The sequence below is a fragment of the Cyrtonyx montezumae genome, unplaced genomic scaffold, assembly GCF_038088225.1.
Source record: "Cyrtonyx montezumae isolate F1298 unplaced genomic scaffold, pur_monq_1.0 scaffold_3, whole genome shotgun sequence".
Classification (NCBI taxonomy): Eukaryota; Metazoa; Chordata; class Aves; order Galliformes; family Odontophoridae; genus Cyrtonyx; species Cyrtonyx montezumae.
In genome coordinates, this window is record NW_027072034.1 from 83,662,808 (window position 1) to 83,686,380 (window position 23,573).

General features: G+C 44.7%; 1 protein-coding gene across 2 annotated transcripts; it reads left to right on the forward strand.

Moving 5' to 3' along the window:
- The first annotated feature begins 1,807 nt into the window (after positions 1-1,807).
- On the forward strand, positions 1,808-22,494 carry PLA1A (phospholipase A1 member A). 2 transcript variants are annotated; one of them, XM_065742124.1, is made up of 11 exons: positions 1,808-2,057; positions 3,406-3,607; positions 7,579-7,756; positions 8,745-8,853; positions 10,141-10,242; positions 11,135-11,224; positions 11,855-12,022; positions 12,762-12,851; positions 13,307-13,415; positions 20,296-20,460; positions 22,035-22,494. In XM_065742124.1, exons 1-11 carry the CDS (start codon positions 1,985-1,987, stop codon positions 22,111-22,113), a joined length of 1,365 nt encoding a protein of 454 aa, XP_065598196.1. In that variant the 5' UTR covers positions 1,808-1,984; the 3' UTR covers positions 22,114-22,494. The 2 variants fall into 2 exon arrangements, with proteins under 2 accessions (XP_065598196.1, XP_065598195.1); XM_065742123.1 differs by having other exon boundaries at positions 1,810-2,057; positions 22,032-22,494.
- The last annotated feature ends 1,079 nt before the right edge of the window (positions 22,495-23,573 follow it).

Below are 23,573 nucleotides of genomic sequence, written 5' to 3' on the forward strand. Positions count from 1 at the left end.
TGCTGATATGTTGCTGCCAGCTGTTGCTTTGTAAGTGAGCTGGTGACATTTTCCACTTTCGGTGTTTGCTGGAATGTGCGAACAGCATAATTTTCAGAACATTAATAAAAAGAATTTGTGCATAAAATCACATTAGTGTGTTGACTGACTCAAGTGAATCACACTGAGCTTCAATTTGATGGGGGCTGAAAGTTTTTGCAACAGTATAGAAGCCCCCACTGTTCATATAGTCACTCCTTGTGGGGAGGAAAATAATGGCGCCAGCAATACCTTTCTGAATTGATATAACTCTGACTAAGATGACAAATAAAAAGGAAAACCTTTATACTACTGTAGTTCTACTGGTAAAACATTCTAACCACAGAGCAAGGAGGTGTTTTTCTGTGCATGAGAAACCACTGCAGTATGCTGACGCAAAAATTTCATAGAATTGCTTAATACTGAGATTACATTTACTGAGAAAAAAAGGCATTAAGGCAACAGAATCTCCTATTATGAAGATTTATTATTTTCAGATGTATTTTTTATTGCACCATAGGGAGTTTAACAAACCTGTACTTTCACATAGAGGTCCAAAAAGCCATATCAATCTGCACACCTTGGCTACAAGGTTTACTTTACTCTAAGGCTGTAAAACCAGTGCTTACTTTACAGTACCTGGCACTTCAAAATTGATGCAACACTTAGCAAAAAGTTACAGCTGCATCCTGCTAAGATGCTAAGAGTAGAGCTTATAACTCTGATTGTAAAAAAAAATATATGATAGTAAAAAAATAGAGAAACAAAATTGATTGCTGATTTTCTTTAAGTGCTCAATTTTGGTTCTACTCTAAGAAATGTGTCATTTTCACAATTAGGCTTTTGCTGTGGAGGCTTGCATGGAAATGGCACTGCTTATTGGTGGGATTATACAAGTTTATTTCTTTTTTTGCTCATTAAGAGATGAATCAGATCAGTGCAATTTGTGAGTGTAATGACTAGGGAGTGGGCTGGACTCTGCTGCAGTCTAAAGCTAGCTTGTGTCTTACAGTGTCAGAATTCACCTTGGGCTGGAAGCCTGGTTCTTCATATTGCAACACTAAATCTTAGAAAATTGGTTGTGTAGACAACCAGTTGACACCAATTCAGTAATGTATTTGAAGAAACGCTGAGAATCTGTTCCTCAGACAATACACCTGCATGACCACAGAGCCAGGTGGGTCAGGGTCAGGCCATGTCTGTTGTGTGTCTCTTGGAAAATGCAGTTGGGCCAAGGTTTCAGCGGCCCTCCGGGCCAAGCAGTTAATGCTGCCAAACTTCCCCATAAGAACCAGGAGGAATTTCCCTCAGGAGTGTCTTGGAAAAAAAAAAAGTTCTGCCTAAAGTAGCTGCTCTTGCCCAGTACCCTTGAGAAAATTGGTGTAAGGAAATGACTGCTATTGCCAGTTAATTGTGAATGAAGGTAATGTCTGGTGCTTTTGGAAAGGTGTTTGGTTGTCTGTCTGATCAGTCAGAATCAATTTCTTCATTTTGTTCTTCAAATAAAGCGGCTGTAAACTCCTGCCTGGACAGGGAAGGCGCTTTCTCTTTTGCTTCTTGCCACTTAGAATAGTCAAGGGCAAAGCTGCCTGTTCTGCAGGGAAGACCAGCATGTACCAAGAAGAAAGACACTGGTGCAATAGGAAAATATTCAGATGCAAGGTTCTGCAAGGAGCCTTCCTGGCACAAACATATTATGAAACCTTGCAACTACTTCTCTTGCCTTCAGGAAAAGGAAGTAGGAAGGAAAGGGGTGTCAACGTCTATTTTAACCAAAATACTGGTGAAGCCTCTGCTGACACAGACTTTGACTAATGATCAAACAAGAGCAGAGGCGATTGCCCCTACTCGTTTTCCCAAAAGAGCAGAGCCTAGTTGATCATTGACTGAGACAAGCCAAACAGGCAACCCACAACCATTGTTATTCTGTGTACAGTCCTCATACTTGTTGTGGACTAACGGGAAGATGGTTGAGGATCTGAAGAGAAGACTCCTCTTTGTTCTTACTGGCATCTTTCTGCTTAGCTCAGCACAAGCAGGTAAGAAAAGGCATGAATGCATGGTAAGGGATTGAAGGCTTTACATAGAAGGATCTGACTTATATTCGCCCCAGCATACCTGGGTTTCAAGAGGTCTTTGCTTTAATCTAGTTAGACATCAGGCAAATGGCCAATGCAGGAACAATCCTTTCTTATTCCATTTGTCTCAGTGATTTTACTCCACTAATATGATTTTAAAAAGTGTTCCGGGATTGAGCAAGGAGGAGGAAAAGGGATCACTTGACCTTTGGCACTGGCAACTCCTGATTTGAAAGCTGAGCAAGTGTAATCTGCAGCAGCTGAGGGATAACAAATAGATGCCACATCTCCATCTCTTGCTTTATTTGGGATCTTTTTTCACTCACAATCCTTCTCCCCTGATGCCATTTCTGACATGCACTGTGCTTTTGCTGAGCATGCCCTTTAAATGCAGCTAGTTCACAAGCAGCAGTTTTTCTGAACGTATCCCAGAGAATGTCTTTCCCTTTTGTCTCTGATTCACAGGAGACCAGAAAAAGACAACAGTAAGGGAACAGACACGTTCCACAAGGGGAATGCAAGAGTACTGAATTTTTGGGGTTTTGTTTGTTTGTTTGTGTGTTTGTTTTTTGTGCTTAGGCCATGTTCCACCTCACTGCTGTAAAGTATCTTCTGTGAGAACAGGTAGCAGCTGGGAGCTGGTTGTTTGGGATTTTTTTTAACTAAACATGCAGATTCAAGGCTGTTTCACTTCCTTCAGTCTAGAAAAGGAAAGGAACATGCATTGTCATTTCAGCACGATGCCACTATGTCAGTTCACACTGTAACCATTTTTTTAGGCCAGAAGGGACCATTTCACCAATTACTTGGCTTCCTGCTTATCATATGTCAATAAATTTATCTTTAGGCAATCCAACATGTTGCCTTCTATAGCCATTCTGAAATAGCAACCAGTTCTCTAGAATGCCAAAAGATGGAGCTCTTCTGTGGAGAACCTGTTCTGCTGGCTAGTCATGCACAGCACATAGGTCTTCTGTGTAGGTTTTCCCTTGATTTATAGCCTAAATTTGCACAGTTTTGTACTAGCTACAGGTTTTATGATTTTTTTTTTGTTTTCATTCACACCTCAGTAAAAAATTCTCAGAAGTCCACAGACATCCACAGTTTTCTTCCCCAATCAATGCTCAAATTCTGTCAAAGGGCAGAACAGCTTCTTCAGGCAATACTTGCTTTCCAGATTAGGCTGATTTATGTTTTATCCTTTGACTCTTTATTAATAGAAGCCGGATTCCTAGTGAATTAGAATGACCTTTTTCATCCAAGATAGAGGCACAGGCCAAATAACTCTTTTCTCTCCCTCTCATTGCAGGGAAGATTAAAACAATCTCCGGTCATCACTGTGCTGATTTCCAGACGGCAAATTTCCTACATGGCAGTAAGCTTAATGTCCAGTTTCTTCTGTTCACCTCCTCCAGCCCCGGCTGTGGGGAGCTAATTTTGGCTGATGATAGCATCAAGGACTCTAGCTTCAATATCAGCCTGGAAACGAAGATAATAATCCATGGCTTCAGGTGAGAGAAAGATGAGCATTATGGTTAAATTTATATTCATAAATTAGAGAGGGCATTCCTAGGCCCTGTGTGGGGCTGCATGGAAATTCCCTGCCCATCTGACAATCTTACTCTCCCCAACAGTGACTATATTGAAAACACCTGCTAAGAGCAGAGCCTGGTGTGTTCAGTGCCAAACCATACCTGGGAACTGTCTGTGAGACTGTATGTGGGACAGGGACAGAGGTGGGAAAAAATGCTGATGACAACTCTCATTACCACATAACCTTCATAGAATCACAGAATTGTAGAATAGCTTGATTTAGAAGGGACTTCACAAAGATCAACTAGTTCTAACCCCTGTGCCATGGACGTGGTTACCACCCACTAGACCAGGCTGCCCAGAGTCCATCCATCCAATCTGGCCTTGAACACCTCCAGTGACATTTACATCTGTGGCATCTACAGCTTCTCTGGGCAACTTGTTCCAGTGCTTCACCACCCTCTGAGTAAATAATTTCTTCTTAACTTCTAAGTTAAATCTCCCTTTTTGTTTAAAACCATTCCCCTTGTCTTACCACTACCAGACTGTAAAAAGTTGGGCTCCCTCCTATTGATAATCTTCCTTTAAGTACTGGAAGGCTGCAATGAGATCTCCCCAGAGCCTTCCTTTCTCCAAGCTAAGCAAGCCTAGCTTCCTCAACCTTTCTTCATAGAACAGGTGCTGCAGCCCTCTGATCATCTTCACGGACCTCCTCTGGACCCACTCCAATAGCTCCACATCCTTCCTGTGCTGGGGACCTCTGGCCTGGGTGCAGTATACTAGATGGGGCCACCCCTCTTTCAGTGCTGCCCATATAGATACAGTTGGATTTGCAGTCTGCAAGCTCTCGCTGATGGATTATGTCAAGCTTTTCATCCACCTGAATTCCCAAGTCCTTTTCTGCAGGGTTGCTATCCTAGTCTGAGCTAGGCCTTGTTGAATCTCTAATGAGATTCAGGAACCTAATGGTCTCTGTGGGCCCATTTTTCAAGTCTGTCCAGGTCGCTCTGAATGACATCTCTTCCTTCTGTTGTACCAACTGCACCATTCACCTTGGTGTCATCAACAAAATTGCTGAGGATGCAGTGTAAGTCTATGTCATGGATAAAGATGTTGAAGAGCGCCAGTCCCAAGACTGACCCTTGGGGGACACCACTCATCACCGGCCTGCACCTGGACATAGAGCCATTGACCACAACTCTCCTGCAGCAGCCATCCAATCAGTTCTTTGTCCACTGAATAGTTCATCTTTAAGTCTGTGTCTCTCCAATTTAGAAGTAGGGATGTGGTGTGGGACTATGTCAAAGGACTTGCAGAAGTCCAGGTAGATGGCATTCAGTTGCCCTTCCTTTGTCCACCAATGCTGTCACTCCTTCATAGAAGGTCAGGTACGATCTGCCCTTGGTGAAGCCATGTTGACTGTTTTGGATCACCTCCTCATCCATGTCATGGTTTTATGATCTTTGTTTTTTATATTCCACATAATAACATCGTATAGTGCACTGGGAGTTAAAGAGTTAATGCTCCAGCTCTGTGGATCATCAATAGTTTCAGGTATACCTGCTTCAGAATAGAAGAATTCCATACCCCAGAAGGCTTTGTGTTGCTTTGTGGTTTTTTTTTTTTCCATTTTCTGCTCAGAGGGAAAGATAAAAGCTGTTATATGTCATGAGACATAGGCTTCTTTCCCTTTTGGATCAACGCTGCAGCAGGTGCTTCCTAGCCATCTCACCTTCAGCGTTAGCATAAGGCCTGTGGTTTTTGGACTCTCTTCTCATTTTATTCGAGCTTCAATTCAAATTATATTGTATTATATTGTGTTATTTTTCATTCTGATGTCACATTTAGTAAATTAGCTTTCCTCCTCAGACTGTTGCTGCTGTTTAGTTTTTAGGCCCATCTCCCTTTTCCTTTTTCCCTTTTGCCCTTCCCCATTCCCAGGGCGTGGGTCTGTGGGTCCCCTCTCCCCAGTCATCACAGAACCAGGGTGAACCAACTGCTGGCAATCCCATGTCTGCCTTAACATCTCTTCCAGGAATTTCTGCTCCATGAACTTACCAGGTACAGAGGTGAGGCTCACTGGCCTATAGTTCCCTGGGTCTTGCTTTCTCCCTTTCTTAAAAATGGGAGTGATGTTTCCCCTTTTTCAATTACTGGGCACTTTTCCTAACAGCCATGATTTTTCAAGTATGGCGGTGACTTGGCAACCACATCAATCAGTTCCTTCAGGACCCTGGGATGCCAGTTTTCCCTTCTCATTTATCAGAGGTGTGTACACTCTCCTTGGTCTGCCTCTTCTGGCCAGTGTACCTGTAGAATCCCTTCTTGTTATTTTTCACATCCCTTGCCAAGTGCAGTTCCATGTGCACCTTGGCTTTCCTGATCCAATCTCTACACATCTGGGCAGCATCCCTGTATTCTTCCCAGGCCATCCATCCCTTTTTCCACTGCTTGTACATTTCCTTCATATCCCTCAGCCCAACCAGCAGGTCCTTGCTCAGCCATGCTGGTTTCCTGTTTCCTCTATTCAATTTTCTTCTGAAAGGCGTGTAGCTCTCAGCCATAGTATTCCATTTGCGCATGCTTCCAATGGTATAAATTAGGTTACAGTTTTCTAATTGTACCATGTTTTTTCAGTCCTTCTGCTTATTTCCCATGCTTCAAACATTAGTGTAGAGGTACTTCAGCTGGGCTATTGGCTGTTTTAACTTCCTGGAGGAGCCCTCCCCAAATTCTCTGGGACAAATCTGAGGTTTACTTCTGCCAGTTCCTAAAGTGACAGTGTTCTCTGACTATTCTCTGTTACTTAACAACTATGTCCCTCTCCCACACAAAATCCAGTTTAAAGCACTGGTGATAAGCCCCACCAGTTTGCTCCCCTTTATATTCTTGGCCCTTCTGGTCAAGTGCATCCCATCCAACATCAACATGCCCAGTCTATTGGAGGTATGTCCAAGATCATACTACCAAAAATTATTAACACAATACTGTGATCCAGCCATTCATTCAACTGATCCATTCCCCTTCTTCTACCTTGGCCTCAAACACCAACTGGGAGAATTGAGAACACTATCTATCCTCCCAATCCCTTCATCATTCTCCCAAGGAACATAAAGTCTAAAAAATTTTGCAATTTTCACGATGTAGCCTCCTGTCACCCAACTTGAAACAGTAGGAAGCTGTGCTTTACTGTATGATTATATGTCTATTTTTTGTTTCACACTTTTGGAGTCTAAAACAATTTAGAAAACTATTTTCCCTGTTCCTTTTCTTTTTTTTTTCCCCTTTCCATCATTTTTTTCTTTTATAGTTTCATTCTTTCTTTATTTCACTGTCTCTTTACCTGTTCCCTTTCCCTTTCCTTACTCTTCTATTTTTCTTTCAATCTGTTTATATACAAAGTCTTTTCTTCAAGATCCTCTTCCCTTTAAATCTTCTCCTCGCACCTCAAGTCTTGGTTTACCAATAGCCTGGATTAGTCATTTAGAATCCCTGCCAGGCACACAGTACTTCTAATCTTGAAAATGTAGGGGTGTAAATCAGTTTTTTGTTGTTGTTGTTTTTTTTAACCAGTCACCGTATTGCGAGCTTCTTTTACTGTGTCATTTTTCAGACAGCTGTGACCATTTAATGTTATTTGATTTGCAAAAATCTGAATGACAAGTGCCTAGAAAACCAGGATGAAATCACACAAGAAGCTGCAGGATCTCTTCCTATCGATGTTTTTCTTGTTTGTTTCCTTTCTGAATCAATCCATTCTGGACAGTGTTTGTTACTACACTGCAGCAATGACATGTCAGGTATATGTGTCTGGCACCAGAACAACTTTTCAGGAGCTGCCTGTCAGCCTACTCTGAGACATATGAAGCTCCAGCATCAGTGAACAATATGTTGTCATGTGTCCTACTTCAGAAGACACCTAACATATTTATTTCTGATTACTCCACAGAGCTTTGGGTACAAAACCTACCTGGATTGAAGGGCTTGTCCATGCAATTCTGCACATAAGTCAGGTGAACGTGATTGCAGTGGACTGGGTTCATGGGTCTACAGGAGCCTATTACTCTGCAGTGGAAAATGTCACACAACTGGCCCTCTTCATCTCACACTTCATCAGCAAGCTCCTGGTAAGCTCATGCACAGCACAGCTGAACAACACTTATGCACTGAGGGTGGTATGTCTTTGCATATACCAGCCATTCATAAACTCTGTGTAGCATTTGCACTGTAGACCCTGACTCCACAATGTGGGAGTTCCTGGGTATGCACCAGAGTATGTACTAATACTTCTGGAGCAGCTTGACATCAGGAGGATGGAGATAGGGCTGGGAGGGGAGAGATCTGTCACCCCTCATTACTGATTTGGTCACAGAGTGAACAGGCTACTTGGCCACTCTGGTCCCCAGCATCCATCCTGTGTTTGTGCTGAGCTCTAGTCCAGCTGTTTAAGGACTTTTTTGTCCAGTTTCTCCAGCTACAGTACACCACAGAAGACTACTTCTGGCTTCTCATAAGCCTCAGTACTGCAAGATGTAACCTCACACATTGCAAAGGAAGGATTTTTCATCTCACTCCCCTAGTCTCTTTCTCACCCACTGTATGCTACTACATCATGCAGTCAGTAGAGTCCCTTCACATAGAGTCCCCCCACATCATGTCTAAGTGACTGTGTCTTACTGACAGTTCAACTTATGGAAAAAATCTTCATATCTGAGAATATAGTCTTAAAATAATGAGTATGGGTACAATGTGCACAAGGGTGGTATAAAGCTGAAATAAAAATACTTCCTTTACTGAGGAAAAGTTTGTTTGTTTGAGGAATATGGGTTACTCAGCTAAGAGAAGGAAGTTCAATCTGAAACAAATCATGGAAAGATGAGCAACAGGCTTTGTAGTCATGATCAGAAGCATATGGCCAACCTGGTTGAGCTGGTTTTGCATGTGTGGACCAAAAGAAAGACTCTGAAAAGTAGAAGGGGCAGTAGCCATAATTCCCACATTTAGTTTGTCCTCCGCTGTATACCTCAAAAGCAATCCTACATGAGAAGAGTTAGAGTTGCTGGGAATTTCATCTTTTTTTTGTATAGAAATACATATTTGTATGATCATCTGCAGGCCCTGGGAGTCTCTGCATCATCCATTCACATTATCGGTGTGAGCCTTGGTGCGCATGTTGGGGGCCTAGTAGGGCACTTCCATGATGGTCAGCTGGGACGAATAACAGGTATGATAAAACTGAGACTTGGGTCCTCACTTCTGGTTCCATGAAGAGAGCAAAATATCAGGGGAGTCATCCATAGTGGACTTTTAACCACTGTGCTAGCTGCGCTAGAATTAGCTGCTGTTTGTATTAAGTGTTTCTCCCTCATCAGGAAGAACTTTAAGCTGTATTGAAAAATACTTCTTATTCTACCCTAAAGCCTTTAACTTAAACTTGCTCTGTAGAAGTGGGCAGGGAACCTCTCAGTGTTTTGCATGGGACAAGACAAAAGAATGTGGATGATAAATAAAAGCAGTACATTCTTCTGACCACTTGTCCCTTTGATGGTGGTTTTTTTTTTTTTAGGTAGGCTAGGAAATAACGTTTCTTCTTTCCCCTCTCCTCCTCCCTGCTTCTGCACACAAATGCAAACATGTCAGTTTATATTTTGTTGATAACACCTTCTCCATAGAGAATTAATGGGACTTAGTCCAAAAGGCAATTAAACTGGGCAGCTCTGAGGCAGCATTACAAGGAGCAGAGCTGCTTCTTAGACTATTGTTGGTGCCTGGGGAGTTAAAAAGGTCTTGTGCGGTCATTTTTCAAAGCAAAGTGAACAGAATAAACATCAGCCAGAATAAAAACATGATCTTTAACCTGTTTGTTGGTACCATCAAAGAAAATTTGCAGTATTACCCTGGCTCCTCAGAATTTGCTCTAGGAGCAGTTTTCAGGCAAAAACACCAGTGGCTGCTTGAGAACTTGATTTTATTTGTGGGGAGAGGGCTCAGAAGTCTTTCCATTTTAAGACTGTTTGATAGTAGTGAACCTTTGTAAAGCTTGGGTTGATTAATGCCTACAATGCTGAATTCATCACCAAGCTTGAGACTTCCAGTGACATTGCTCAGGCTGTAGCACTACTACAGATGACAGTACAATTAGGGAAGGTGTTGCAGATTTGATTCTCTTTCACTGAAAATCCAAAATATGCTCTGCCTCTACTCTGTTAGAGGTACCTGATGCTCAGTCATGGCTTTACAGCCTAGAAATTTGAGGCTTCGTGGGCTGTTTGGTATAGAGCTGCTGCATGGAAATGGATGGCTGAGAGCAGTGCAGGACAAGGTAAGGAAGCTGCAGTGGAACTTAGCACGAGCAGAAAGCTTTCTGAACCACGATCAATGCAACAAGGGAATAATTAATCACTTCTGACAGGCAACATTTTAAAAAGCTTTAAATTAAATTACTGGTCAAGAAATAAGAAAGATTGGGTCTGAAGAGCATCTGTTGTTGGGGTATTTGATTTTGTTGCAGGCCTGGATCCTGCAGGCCCTAAGTACACCAGAGCCAGCCTGGAAGAACGCCTGGACCCTGGGGATGCCCTCTTTGTGGAAGCCATTCATACTGATGCTGACAGTAAGCTGGCTTCTCTCCTCTTCAGCCCACACTTCTGTTTGTCCTGCCACTGTTATTGTTAAGAACCAAGCAGGTCATTGTCCCATTTATGCCAGATGACCACAAGTTCCGGTCCAGTCTGAGGATGTTCTGTGATTAGATAGGCTTCAGAGATGAATGCACTGGCAGGCATCCACACCACAGAGCACATCACAGCAACAGGTGGGAGCTTTAGTGCTGTAGACACAGGGCAATCTTCCAGCACATATTTCTTTCATAACCTTGCTACAGCAGAGTGAGCTTCTGCAGAACAAGCTCAGTGTGCTTTTTTTTAATTGCAAGGAATTTAGATGTCTAACCTTGCTTTGCTTTTGCTCACGTGACAACAGAATGGTGCCACTGGAGAAAGTAATGAAGTCAAACCCACAGCTGGTGCAACAACTGAGTAACTTTCCTAAGGCACTTAGTTTCTGCTAGGTAAAATGTGTTTCTGTAGGTAAATGTACTAAAATATAAACATTTGCCTTTCAGTTGTATGTTTTGCCTGGAAATCACAAAAATCTCTACCAGCATAACTCTCACTCATGCTTTGTAATTCCCCATGAAGGTTGTGTTCAGTTTTGCTCTCCCTTGTACAGGCTTAAGAACAAGAGTGATGAAGATGGTGATTAAGCCAAAGTTACCAGACGTTTTTACAGTAGATCTTGGAGCACTCTGCTCCATGCATAAAACCCTTGTTCACATCTGAGAAGGAACAGGAAATACATTCTAGCTATGTGAAAAAAATGGGTCATGGGGAAGCTATGTCCAGCACTACTCATATTCAACCTGTTAGTAGGCCCCTGTCAATCACCACATAGGGTACAGCCTACAGTAGAGCGTAGGAATAAAGTTGCATTTCATCTACTTTCAGATTTTGGGATCCGGATCCCTGTAGGCCACATCGATTATTTTGTCAATGGAGGCAAAGATCAGCCAGGATGCCCCCGATTCATCTCTGCAGGTGAGAACACTCTGTGGCCAAGCAAAGAGATTTTGTGGCCATTTAGCAATCTGTGAAAACGCTGTATGGCAACCAGCTCCTGCCACAGTCAGAGCAGATGTCAGAGCATGACAACATATACTTATAAAGACAAATGGCAGCAGAGATTCATGGCCCACATCTCCTCAACAGTACAAAAAGCAGCTGAAATTAAAAACAAATGTAGGTATCTTTGCAGCATGGGCTGGATGAATATTCAAATACCTTCTGGATAAGACAGCTCTACTGATGGTAGGGAAGCCTAGGGCACCTCACTTCCTTCAGCTGGGGTCACAGTACAGGTGGGAGCCAAAGCTATTGCCTAATTACAGAGGGCTTGGGTCCAAATCAGTGGCACAGTGATGGAGACAGGGCAGCCAGGTGCTTTCCCTCTTATTGTGAGAGATAGGCTTCCAGGTTTCTGGATGACTTCAGTCACAGTGAGATCTGGGTTTGCAGTCATAGAGGTGCTCTACAAAATGCTATTTGTGGAGAGGAGGTGGCTGCAGAATCAGTATTTCTTGACTTTTTGTTCCTTAGGAACCCGCAGAAAGATCAAAACCAGTTGAAAGGCTGACAGCTGCTTTTTTCTGCGTGCGTTTCTTCCTACAGGCTACAAGTATCTGATCTGTGATCACATGAGGGCAGTACATCTCTATGTCAGTGCCTTGAAACATTCCTGTCCCATCGTGGCATTCCCTTGCACAAGTCATCAAGATTTTTTGAATGGACATTGCGTGGACTGTGGTGATCCCTTCCCATTCTCCTGTCCCAGAATAGGTACAGTATCAGCGTGAGACCTTTGTGGAGCAGGGGACAACACATTGTTGATGAGTGCCAGCACAACCCACAGGACATGGTTGAGATTTTTCCAAGCAGGATCTGAATGGGAGCTATTTGGGGATAGGGAGAAACTGTCTCATTTTCAGGACTCTGTAGAGAAGCTGATATATTGCCTAAGGTAGAACACCAGTGTCTTGAACATTACTGACCTTTAAACATCTTTAAACATTTCACGGGGCTTGTACTAAAAGACATTCTCCAGAATCTCAGCTGTGGCAAGAGGAGAGGAAGTGTCCTCTAGTACTTTTTGGTGACTGGTACTAGAGGAACACATAGAGAGGCTCTCAGGTCATCCAATCCCTTCCTATCTCAGCAAAGCCACGCTGTCACCCTGTTAGTGGTTTCATGTCTTCTCACATCAGCCAGAAATGCTGTCTCCCAGCACCTTGGGTCTTCTTCGTCCTAGCACCTTGTGTTGGCTTGCATCTGCACAAAACCACCAAGAGGTACACTGCTGATGGTAAGCTACAGTAATCAGAGTAGATTTTTGGGGAGCTTGTTATCCTGTCAAACACAGGTCGAAAACAGACACCACAAACTTCTGCTTGCTCTGGTATAAAGAAAGATTCTGTCCTCCGAGACAGTGAAGTTAGGAGTAAGGTGAGTTGGAATAAATTCTTTTTCTGTCGTGGGTCCTTCATGGCTTTCTCTTCTCCAGCTTTGTTTCTTCCCACAGGCCTGCTGGAGCAGGAAGGTGTCAGCAAGAGAAGGCTGCCTATGGAAGTGAATGCTTATTTAATGACCAGTTCTTCAGCACCATTTTGTGGTAAGTAGCAAAGAATTAAAAATGAGTCATAAGGGGGACGACAAAATGAGGCAGACTGGCAAGGCCAAGCAGTGACAGCCTACCACCCCCATCAGAATCAGCTACTGGGGCACAGATGATTCCAGGCACATAGCTGAAGAGCAATAACCCTGCACATCGCCCTCATAAAGCCCTTTCCAATGGATTTACTAGTGTGGGCACAGCCTCGTATTAACACAGCCACATGGCTCCAGGGCTGAATTGAAGGGTACAGAAAATGCCTATCTGTTCACGTCAGAGTATGCAGATCTGCCCACTGTGTCTCTCAAACCGCAGACCACTTTCTTTCTTACATCTCCTTAATCTTAACTGTGCTAGTGGCACCAGGCAGTGAGTGCTAGAAATTACTTCTTTAGGCAGGTAGGTCCAACACACAGCACCTGTTCTCACTCTCACATTTTTTACCTCTTGTTCAGTTCACCACAGCCTCATTGAGTTCCATTTGCAGAAGAAAAGAAATGTAATCACCAGCATTGAAATCACTTTCTTCAGCAACAGCACCAAGGACACGACAAAGATCACCATGTGAGTAACAGTGCATACTTCTGGCTTGCTTTCATAATTCCGTGTGTAAGAATATTTTTCCAGGTCCATGGAAAGTGCAAGGATGGAACATCTCCCTGAGTGCAGCCACTGTGTGATGAGCCACAATTTTCTTAAGTTCCTACATGTTTATCTTAAATGCTTTCAAGAATCAGGTATGTGCCACCACTACTCGGTAACCCTGACAAAGTCCACAAGTACACAAACCAAGACCTGTACTCTGGGATCCACTTTGTACTGCTATGATGATTCCTTTTTTACACCATACCCATGGTTGGTGCTGATTTAAATCACCATCCGATAGTTGTTAATGCTACTGTGCCAGACAGAACTGGCTACAGCAAGATCCCATCCACTAGAGGTTCTAGACTGATGGACTTGACTCAGACATTTCTGTTGATGGGACAGTGGTTGCAGAAAAAAAACAAAACATGTACATCCCTGCACAGTCAGATATTATGTTCAGCTGTCAGGAGTACGCTACTGTCTCCATAGTAACACCAAAATGTGCCATAGCCCCCACGGTAGGGGAAAAATGCAGTCGACAAGAGACCAAGGCTACATGGTTTAGTGTGCACAGTGGTGATGAGTCGATGGTTGGACCCTTTCCAAACTTAATGATTCTATGATCCGTAGACAGTCGTCTCTCTTTTGCCAATACCATTCTCTTCCAAACCCTCACTGAATAAAAAAGTCAGACTCAGAGCTTCCAGCCTGTGCTGGGAGGGGGATCTCCCCATCATAGAGAAGTTCCCCAGAAGTCTTCCTTACTTCTTTCCACAACTTCCTGCCTATTGCCAGGGGCTGGTAACTACCATGTAAACACACAGTCTCAGAAAGCAGGAAAGCAGTCTTCTAAAGACCCCAGCCAGCCCTTCTAGGTTCAGAGGGGGCCCAGAACTGACTCCCACATGGCCCTTACTATGCCATAGCAAACTCTGACAGCTAGCTCTGATCCTAGACATCGGGAGATAGAGGTGAGAACTGGGGAAGGGGAGAGCCACTGGAGGGTGCTCCCCAGCATGACATAGCTGCTTGATTATGGATTTCCAGGCTAACACTGCAATTTGGAGTTCATACTTGTATGGGAAATGCTGAATCACGACCTGAACCACTGATTGGTCACCTAGGGTGAGCACCAAGTCAGCCATGGGGCCACAGGTGAAGGTGATATACCTGTGTGATTGGAAGGGGTGGAGCCTGGCTCCACCTCTCCCAAACCCCATTTAAGGGCTGACCACCACCAGGGAAGGATCTCTTCTCAGAGATCCCTCCTACGTGGAGTCCCCTGTGAGCCTTGTCATTCTGAAGGTGAGCCATCTTCTCTTTTGTATTATTTGTATTCTATCTATATAGAACTGCTCAAAATATACCATCATCTATACTATTTCTTTGCGGAGTACCATCCTTGGGAGTTATTTACCCCACAATACTCCAACCTGGTGGAACTCAAGTCTGTCCAACCCCCCAGTAAAGGAAAGACAGATCCAAGCTTCTCTGAAAATGAAGAGGCCAAATCTACCTTTTTCAAAGGTGTGAGAAGGAGGAAATAGCAACACCCAGGTAGAGTCAGGACCCACAGTTTGTTCAAGAAGATATGCAGCATTTCCTTTGCAGCTGTCAGACAGTGTTTGTCACATGTGCAGCAGGAGACATATGAGCACTGGAGAGAAGTCTGCCTGGGAAGCGAGACAGCTAGGCGTTCCCAAGGCTTTACTGTACCCTCAGGTTTTAATGAAACAGTAGAGCTACAGCTATCCAGGGACACCCTTGCCCTGGAAGACAGCAGCTGTGCTTCACTTAAGTGCCCTCTTAAGAATCACAGAATTGCAGGGGTTGGGAGGGACCTCAAGAGATCATCAAATCCAAACCCCCTCTTAAAGAAGGTTCCCTACAATAGGTTGCATAGGCAGGTGTCCAGAGAGGTACTGAATATCTCCATCAAAAGAGACTCCACAACCTCCCTGGGCAACCTGTTCCAGTGCTCTGTCAACCTTACCACAAAGAAGTTCTTCTGCACATTAGTAAGGAACTTCCTGTGTTCAAGTTTCAGGCCATTACTCCTTGTCCTATCATGACACATGACTGAGAAGAGCCTGGCCTCATTCACTTGCCTCCCACTTCCCTTTAGATACTTATAAACACTGGTAAGATCCTCCCTCAGTCGTCTTTTCCCCAAGGGAGATGCTCCAGGCCCTTCATCACCCTTGTGGCCCTCTGCTGGACTCCTAGGAGATCCCCACCTTTCTTGAACTGGGGAGCCCAGAACTGAAGAAACACAAGATTAAATAAAAAAATGCACTTACAGCATAAGCCTGAAGATTTGAGTATGCCTGTGAAGAAATCTCTTTCAACTCACACTACAGCAACAAGCAAGAAATGTGCCTCCTTCAGGCAAAGCTCAAATCTCCGGTGCACCGCACTCAACAAGCATCTTTGGTAGATTCTTATACTGCAGCTCAGCCACTGACTGACCACTGATTATTTCAGATGATCTGGTCTGCATGTTATACCCTGGTTCCCAGGAGCCACACAGGGACTTAGTGCTGAGCCAGGCCCAAGCTTTCGACAAGTGACTCACGTGGATGTTTCTTGCCTCACACCAACCTCCTTCTCTCCCAAACATCAAATCTCACTCCACAGAATGACTTTACCCTACACATGCTGCTCACAGTGTCCCCAAGGGATGAGTCCTCAAGCCTGACAGCTGCCATGGGTCTGACAGAGTAAGGAGCTTTTTACATGGCATATTTCCCAGCTGCTCTGGTGCTGCTTATGTACCACATTATGTAACATGGCATCATCCCCCATACCCAAGAAAACATAGTTCTGAAGTTAGCCTGAGTCCTACACGCACCCAGAGGCAGTGTGGGCTTTGACAAAATGTCAGTCCCAGCACTGAATTTCTTCCGCGTAATTAACTGTGCTCCTCTGTCCTGCAGCATGTTTGGATCCTGCCCATGCACAGTATGCTGTAAAGGGACAGCCTCTCCTCAGTTTGTTTTCCATTTGCTACCCATTATTCACTTTTATAGCCAACAATTTAACAATGCTTATCATTTTGGACAGCTTCAAGCCACACACACAAAACCTCCAGCATCTATCACTGCAGTCTAAGAAAGGAACTGGATGCACTGGCTTGGATTGGCAGCTCTGGCCTAGGAGGACATTCAGTCCAGCTGTCAGCCTGATCCTCAACTTATTTTGGTTACCAGAATTGTAGTCTCTTCCTGATTCCTTTGTCATCCCTTCCCTTTGTCATGTTTTTGAGCAGTCACATTATTAAACAGTACAAGGAAATAGGTGCCAAGTAGGCTAGGAATAAAATGCCCCATAGGACAGACTCTATGGAAGGAAGGCAGCCCACCAAGGTAAAGCAACTGAGCAGCACCACTTTCAGGTTCTGCTAATTAGCTGCTCTGGCTTCCCCCAGTGCATGTTACCTGGCGAAGAGCACAAGGACAGACAAAAGAGCCTAAGGAGGCTGTGCTGGAGAAAGGGATGAGGCAGATATCTCAGCTGAAGTGCATCTATACCAATGCACGCAGCATGGGCAATAAACAAGAAGAGCTTGAAGCCATTGTGAGGCAGGCTAACTATGACCTTGTGGCTATTACAGAAACGTGGTGGGACCTCTCCCATGACTGGAATACTGGGATTGATGGCTACAAGCTCTTCAGAAGAGATAGACAGGGAAGAAAGGGTGGTGGCATAGCTCTCTATATCAAAGAGTGTTTTGATGTTGAAGAGCTTGAGGTTGGAAATGATAAAGTAGAGTCTCTATGGATAAGGATCAGGGGGATAGTCTTTAGGAGTGACATCGTGGTGGGGGTCTGTTACAGACCACCTAGTCAGGATGAAGAAATAGACGAGGTGTTCTATAAACAACTCGTAGATGTTGCATGATGGCCAGCACTCGTTCTCATGGGGGACTTCAACTTCCCTGACATATGCTGGAAATATAATACTGCGCAGAGGAAGCAGTCCTTGAGATTTCTAGAATGTGTGGATGATTGCTTCCTGACACAGCTAGTGCAAGAGCCTACCAGGGGAGATGCCTTGCTAGACCTTCTTTTCACTAACAGGGAAGGACTAGTAGGAGATGTGAAGGTTGGAGACTGTCTTGGTCAGAGTGACCATGAAATGGTGGAGTTTGCTATTCTGGGTGATGTCAAGAGGGTGACTAGCAAAACTACTACCTTGGACTTCCGGAGGGCAGACTTTGACCTGTTCAGGATGCTTGTTGCAAGGGTCCCTTGGGACTTGCTCCTGAGGGGTAAAGGGGCCCAGGAAGCCTGGATGCTCCTCAAGATGGAAATCTTAAAGGCACAGGAGCAGGCTGTCCCGGAGTCCCGTAAGTCGAGCCGGAGGAGAAAAAGACCAGGATGGATGAACCAGGAACTTTTGTTGAGACTCCGAGAGAAAAGAGTCTATGTCCCCTGGAAGATGGGACAGGCTACTTGGGGAGACTACAGAGAACTGGCCAAGATTTGCAGGCAGAAAGTTAGAAATGCTAAAGCCCAGCTTGAACTTAGACTGGCTACTACTGTAAAGGAGAACAGGAAACCCTTTTACAAATATATTAACAGCAGGAGAAAAACTAAGGAAAATTTCTCTCCTTTACTTGACAAGGCAGGGAATGTAACCACAGATGATAAGGAAAAGGCTGAGGTTCTCAATGCCTTCTTCACATCTGTCTTTAATAGACAGAACAGTTGTCCACAGGGTACTTGCCCTGACCTGGAAGTCCAGGACGGGGCGCATAATGCACCCCCTGTGATCCAAGCAGAGATGGTCAGAGATCTACTCCTCCATCTGAACTGCCACAAGTCCATGGGGCCAGATGGGATCCACCCAAGGGTGCTGAGGGAGCTAGCAGAGGTGATTGCCGAGCCACTTTCTGCCATCTATCAGCATTCCTGGTTATCTGGAGAGGTCCCACAAGATTGGAGGCTTGCCGATGTGACTCCCATCTACAAGAAAGGCCATAAGGAAGACCCGGGGAACTACAGGCCTGTCAGCCTGACCTCGGTATCAGGGAAAGTTATGGAGCAGATGATCTTGAGAGAGATCACACGACACGTGCATGGCAACCAGGGGATCAGACCCAGCCAGCACGGGTTCACAAAGGGCAGGTTGTGCTTGTCCAACCTCATCTCCTTCTATGACTGGGTGACCAGACAGGTAGATGAGGGAAAGGCTGTTGATGTAGTCTACCTGGACTTCAGCAAGGCCTTCGACACGGTCTCCCACAGTATTCTCCTGAGGAAACTGGCAGCCCGTGGTGTGGACAGGTTCACTCTTCTCTGGGTGGAGAACTGGCTGGAGGGCCGTGCCCAGAGGGTAGTGGTTAATGGAGTTAAGTCCAGCTGGCATCCTGTTATGAGTGGTGTCCCCCAAGGGTCAGTTTTGGGGCCCATCTTGTTTAATATCTTTATTGATGACCTAGACGAGGGAATTGAGTGTACCCTCAGTAAGTTTGCAGATGACACCAAGTTGGGAGGATGTGTCAAACTGCCTGAGGGTAGGGAGGCCCTTCAGAGGGATTTGGATAGGCTGAACAGCTGGGCTGAGCTCAATGGGATGAGGTTCAATAAGACCAAGTGCCGGGTCCTGCACTTTGGCCACAATAACCCCATGCAATGCTATAGGCTTGGGGCAGAATGGCTTGAAGAATGTAGAGAGGAAAAGAACCTGGAGGTGTTGGTTGATGCTCGGCTCAACATGAGCCGGCAGTGTGCCCAGGTGGCCAAGAAGGCCAACAGCATCCTGGCCTGTATTAGAAATAGTGTAGCCAGCAGGAGCAGGGAGGCAATCATCCCTCTGTACTCAGCTCTGGTGCGGCCGCACCTCGAGTACTGTGTTCAATTTTGGGCCCCTCACTACAAGAAGGACATTGAGGCCCTGGAGCGTGTTCAGAGAAGGGCAACAAAACTGGTGAGGGGTCTGGAGCACAAGTCTTATGAGGAGCGGCTGAGGGAGCTGGGATTGTTTAGTTTGGAGAAAAGGAGGCTCAGAGGAGACCTTATTGCACTCTACCACTTCCTGAAGGGGGGTTGTGGTGAGGAGGGGGTGGGCCTCTTCTCCTTGATAAATAATGACAGAATGAGAGGGAATGGCCAGAAGTTGCACCGGGGAAGATTTAGATTAGACCTGAGGAAACATTTTTTTTCTGAAAGAGTGGTCAGGCACTGGAATGGCCTGCCTAGGGAGGTGGTTGAGGCACCGTCCCTAGCGCTGTTCAAGAAGCGTTTAGATGAGGTGCTAAGGGATTTGATTTAGTAGTTGGGTAGGGATAGTGATAGGAGGATGGTTGGACTAGATGATCTTGTAGGTCCTTTCCAACTTTATGAACCTATGAACCAATGAAAAATCCATCTATCCAAGCATCCCATCACCTTCAACATGGTCTAAAGCAAATTCCTAAAGAAGAGCATAAAAAAGGCAATGTAGGCATGCAGCAATATCTCTTAAAGGTAGTTTCCCTATTTCTAGCTAAATACATCTCAGGAACATTCACAGCTAAAGATGGATTGTCTTTATTAGCTCCCAGCACTTTTATTTTATGAACCTGTCCACGCTCCTCCCATGATGTCTGCAGTTATGTTAAGTTTCTAATGTGAGTAATTTTAATATGGAAGTACTCCTGATTACAGAGATGAAATATGAAGAAAGAGCTAAGAAGAATATGTTCAATTGTTGACTCTTTTGTAGTACCCTGTTTTGACAGATGAATCTTTGTGCTCCATTTTTTTTTTTTTTTTTTACCCAAGGGATTCAGACGAATGGACCTCCAGTGTTTCAATCTATATCTGCAGGTTAGTTGGACACCAACTCTCATGTCTCTCCCCTTCCATTGCAGACCTAAGCAGGAGGAGGTAGGCAGACGGCTGCTGGCCCACAGGGCTCCCCTCTTCCAGACAGACATCGTGACACTCAAATATCTCCCCAAGAATCGGTTTTGGAGGAAGGATGAGTCACAAATTGTTGGCAAGTTCTGTGCAGCTCCACTGCCTCTTGGTAACAAGTAAGTCACAGGAACATCTCCCAAGGATGCACAGAGCTGGGGATGAAGTTTGTAGTTTATACCAATGCCTTCTCTCTTCAGTTTTTATAAAAGTGTAAAGAGGTCTCTCTCATCCTTCTGAGTCCCCACATTAATCATAGAATCATAGGGGTTGGAAGGGACCCCTCTAGAGATCATTGAGTCCAACCCCCCTGCCAAAGCAGGTTCCCTACACCAGGTGGCACAGGTAGGTGTCCAGGTGGGTCTTGAATATCTCCAGAGAAGGAGACTCCACAACCCCTCTGTGCAGCCTGTGCCAGTGCTCCATCACCCTCACTGTAAAGAAGTTCTTGTGCACCTTCGTGCAGAATTTTCTATGCTGCAGTTTCTGTCCATTCCCCCTTGTCCTGTCTCCACACACTTCTGAAAAGTGTTAATAATTTTCTACCCGTGAGAGACAAAAACTACTACGGTAGTTTACCATGAGTTTCCTTTGGTCCTTCCCTCAGGATAAAATTGTTACACCATACAGGGAAAATGCCACTCACCTCACCTTGAAGATGGTGAAGTCACAAACCACAACAAAAACTCATACTAAATGGAATTGTTGGTTTTGTGCTCCCTTGTTCTCTTCATCTTTCCCATTCCTACAACGGGTCTCCATTTGAAACATGATGGAAACACGTTTTTCAGGGTGAGACAACTGAAGACCATAGATATAGATATGTGTGTGTATGCACACACACCCCACACAATTTTATGAAGCACTGAGGCTGAAGACAACCATTTAGGAGTTCTCAGAGCCAGACACTGCAGAGTACATATACCTACAGCCATAACTACCTTCTCCACAGCTGAAGTAACCAAGTCCTTCTTATTCTGAAAGAGATGATGAACTTCTCCATAGTACAATACACTTGCCAGGACTGTTGCAGATCCTAAGTTGTTGTAGGCAGGGCAAAATAACTGGGTCCATACAGATGTGTTATACTCTCCATATTGTTTCTGGGCCAACACTTACCTTGCTTCCAGGCTGAAGCAAGCCAGTGAACACTCCAGAGCAGGGAAACCAGCTTGTGTTCAGACACTGTTCTGAAGGGCAAGGGAAGTCAAGCACAAGGCAGCAAAATATATTATAGGCCCAGAGATAATTAATAGTCATCCTTTTGTAGACTTCAGGCACTTAAGTGAAACAACTGTTCCTTGTTAGCAGGCTTAGCAGAGCAAAGCAGTACAAAGCAGTGGCAGGTATGCAGATACATGTATGTATCTTATGTATTATGTATGGGATAGCACTTATGTATGGGATAGCACTGTGCATGGCCTTGAAGTTTGCTGGCTTGTACCACTGGGAGCACTGGACTTGGCTGTGATGCAGGTGGGAAGTTGTGAAGTTGCACAGGTTCACAACTGCCCTCATCACAAAACTGCTCAGAGCAGCAAGGTCCAGCTGATTCATCCCACCTCAGCACACGTTCATCATACCTTTGCAAAGCAGCACAAGATCCATCAGCAGATTGCTTGCCCCTGTGTAAGGACGGCAGTCCCTGCCTGCCAAAACTCAGCCTGACCTCCTTGTGCTCTTCCCACAGCAGGACCATGTTCTGTCTGCCCTGGAACCTCACTCTTTATGACAACGCAGAACTCTCCCTCCAGCTGTCTGCTTACAGCTAGCTCTGCATTTGGAGCACAAATGCATGCCCAAAGCTGCGAAGGAATCCTAAGCCTACTGCTGCTCTCTGCTCATGGATGACACTTTCATTACAGAACTGTGTGGGTTTTTTTTACTTCCCGCTTTTAGGAGCGGATATCAAGGAAAAGAAGCGAGGAGTCCATCAGTGATTACAAGACTAAGCAGTTACAAGATCACTCAGTAAAAAGTCTCTATTAGAACTTCTATCTCACAGATTTTGTTCCCAGGTCTGAAAAGTAAGATGGGCAAGTCATTTAATCTCAAGATTGGATTCATTATGAAAGAAGATAATTCACTCTTCCTACACAGGGAATATTAGGATGATTCATTTATGTTTTATTAAAGTGTCCTGAGATCTTTGTACTAAAGGTGTAAAGTATTATTTATCCTCAGTATGGGGAGTTCAGTTTTGGTTCAGTCTTGGCACAGGGAAGCATTACAGAATCATAGAATCATTTAGATCAGAAAGGATTTATAAAATCATCAAGTTCAACCACCATTTAACACTACCAAATCTACCACTGAACCACATCCCTATTGCTTCAGCAGCTTCCCCCAGTTGATAACTCACTTGTAGCATCTACAAGACACCTTCAGACTGAGTCTATTGATTTCATCTAATTACTCTTGTTATGTAATCAAAGTGGATCTTCATCCCATGACAGGACTATAGCTGTTCTTCTGGCTGTTGATTTGGTCTCTTTGAGGCTCACCATAAGCATAGCAGTACTCTTCCATACAACTTCGCACTGCTTTAAAACAACCACTCAGAACAGAATGTAACGGAACAGAGCACTTCAGCTATAGGACCACCCAACAGATTAGTCCCAGGAGCTCAGTACAGCCCTTTAGACCTTGGAAAAGCAGATGTCTGGAAAGTGCTGGTAGAAGCCTATAGTAGGAGGGAAACATACACTCGCAAGTGGCCCTCATCCATTCCACCTATTTTCCACCACTCTGATGTATCTGCAAATTAAAGAGCACACAAGTCTTCCCTCACTGCTGCCCAAAACCCACGCATTCTGCAGATCACTCTCTCTAGTTCCCTGGGGCTGGCATCACTGGGTGACAGAAAAGTGTACCAGGAACACCACAGTCAAGTTAAAGAAACATACTAAAGGCATTTCAGCCTTGAAAAACCAGAAATGTCACTTGGCATGAGCTGTCACTCCACCAGAGAGCGTCAGTGCAGAGTTACCTCCAACACTCAGCACCAGACCCTGAGGCTTCAGACCCCATTTGGAGGAGATCTGTCTGGTGGGGGAAGCCCATCAGCCAAATACTGTTGCAGCTGAATGTGGAAGAGGCTTTTCCGTTTCCACACTTTCTTCTAAGGCATTGCACTACCTCCTCCTTACCAGTGGCTGTTTTCCCCAGAGGCTTTTCACTCAGTCATTTCTTTCACTGTGGATACACCCTGAGACCAAGCCCCACTGAGTAT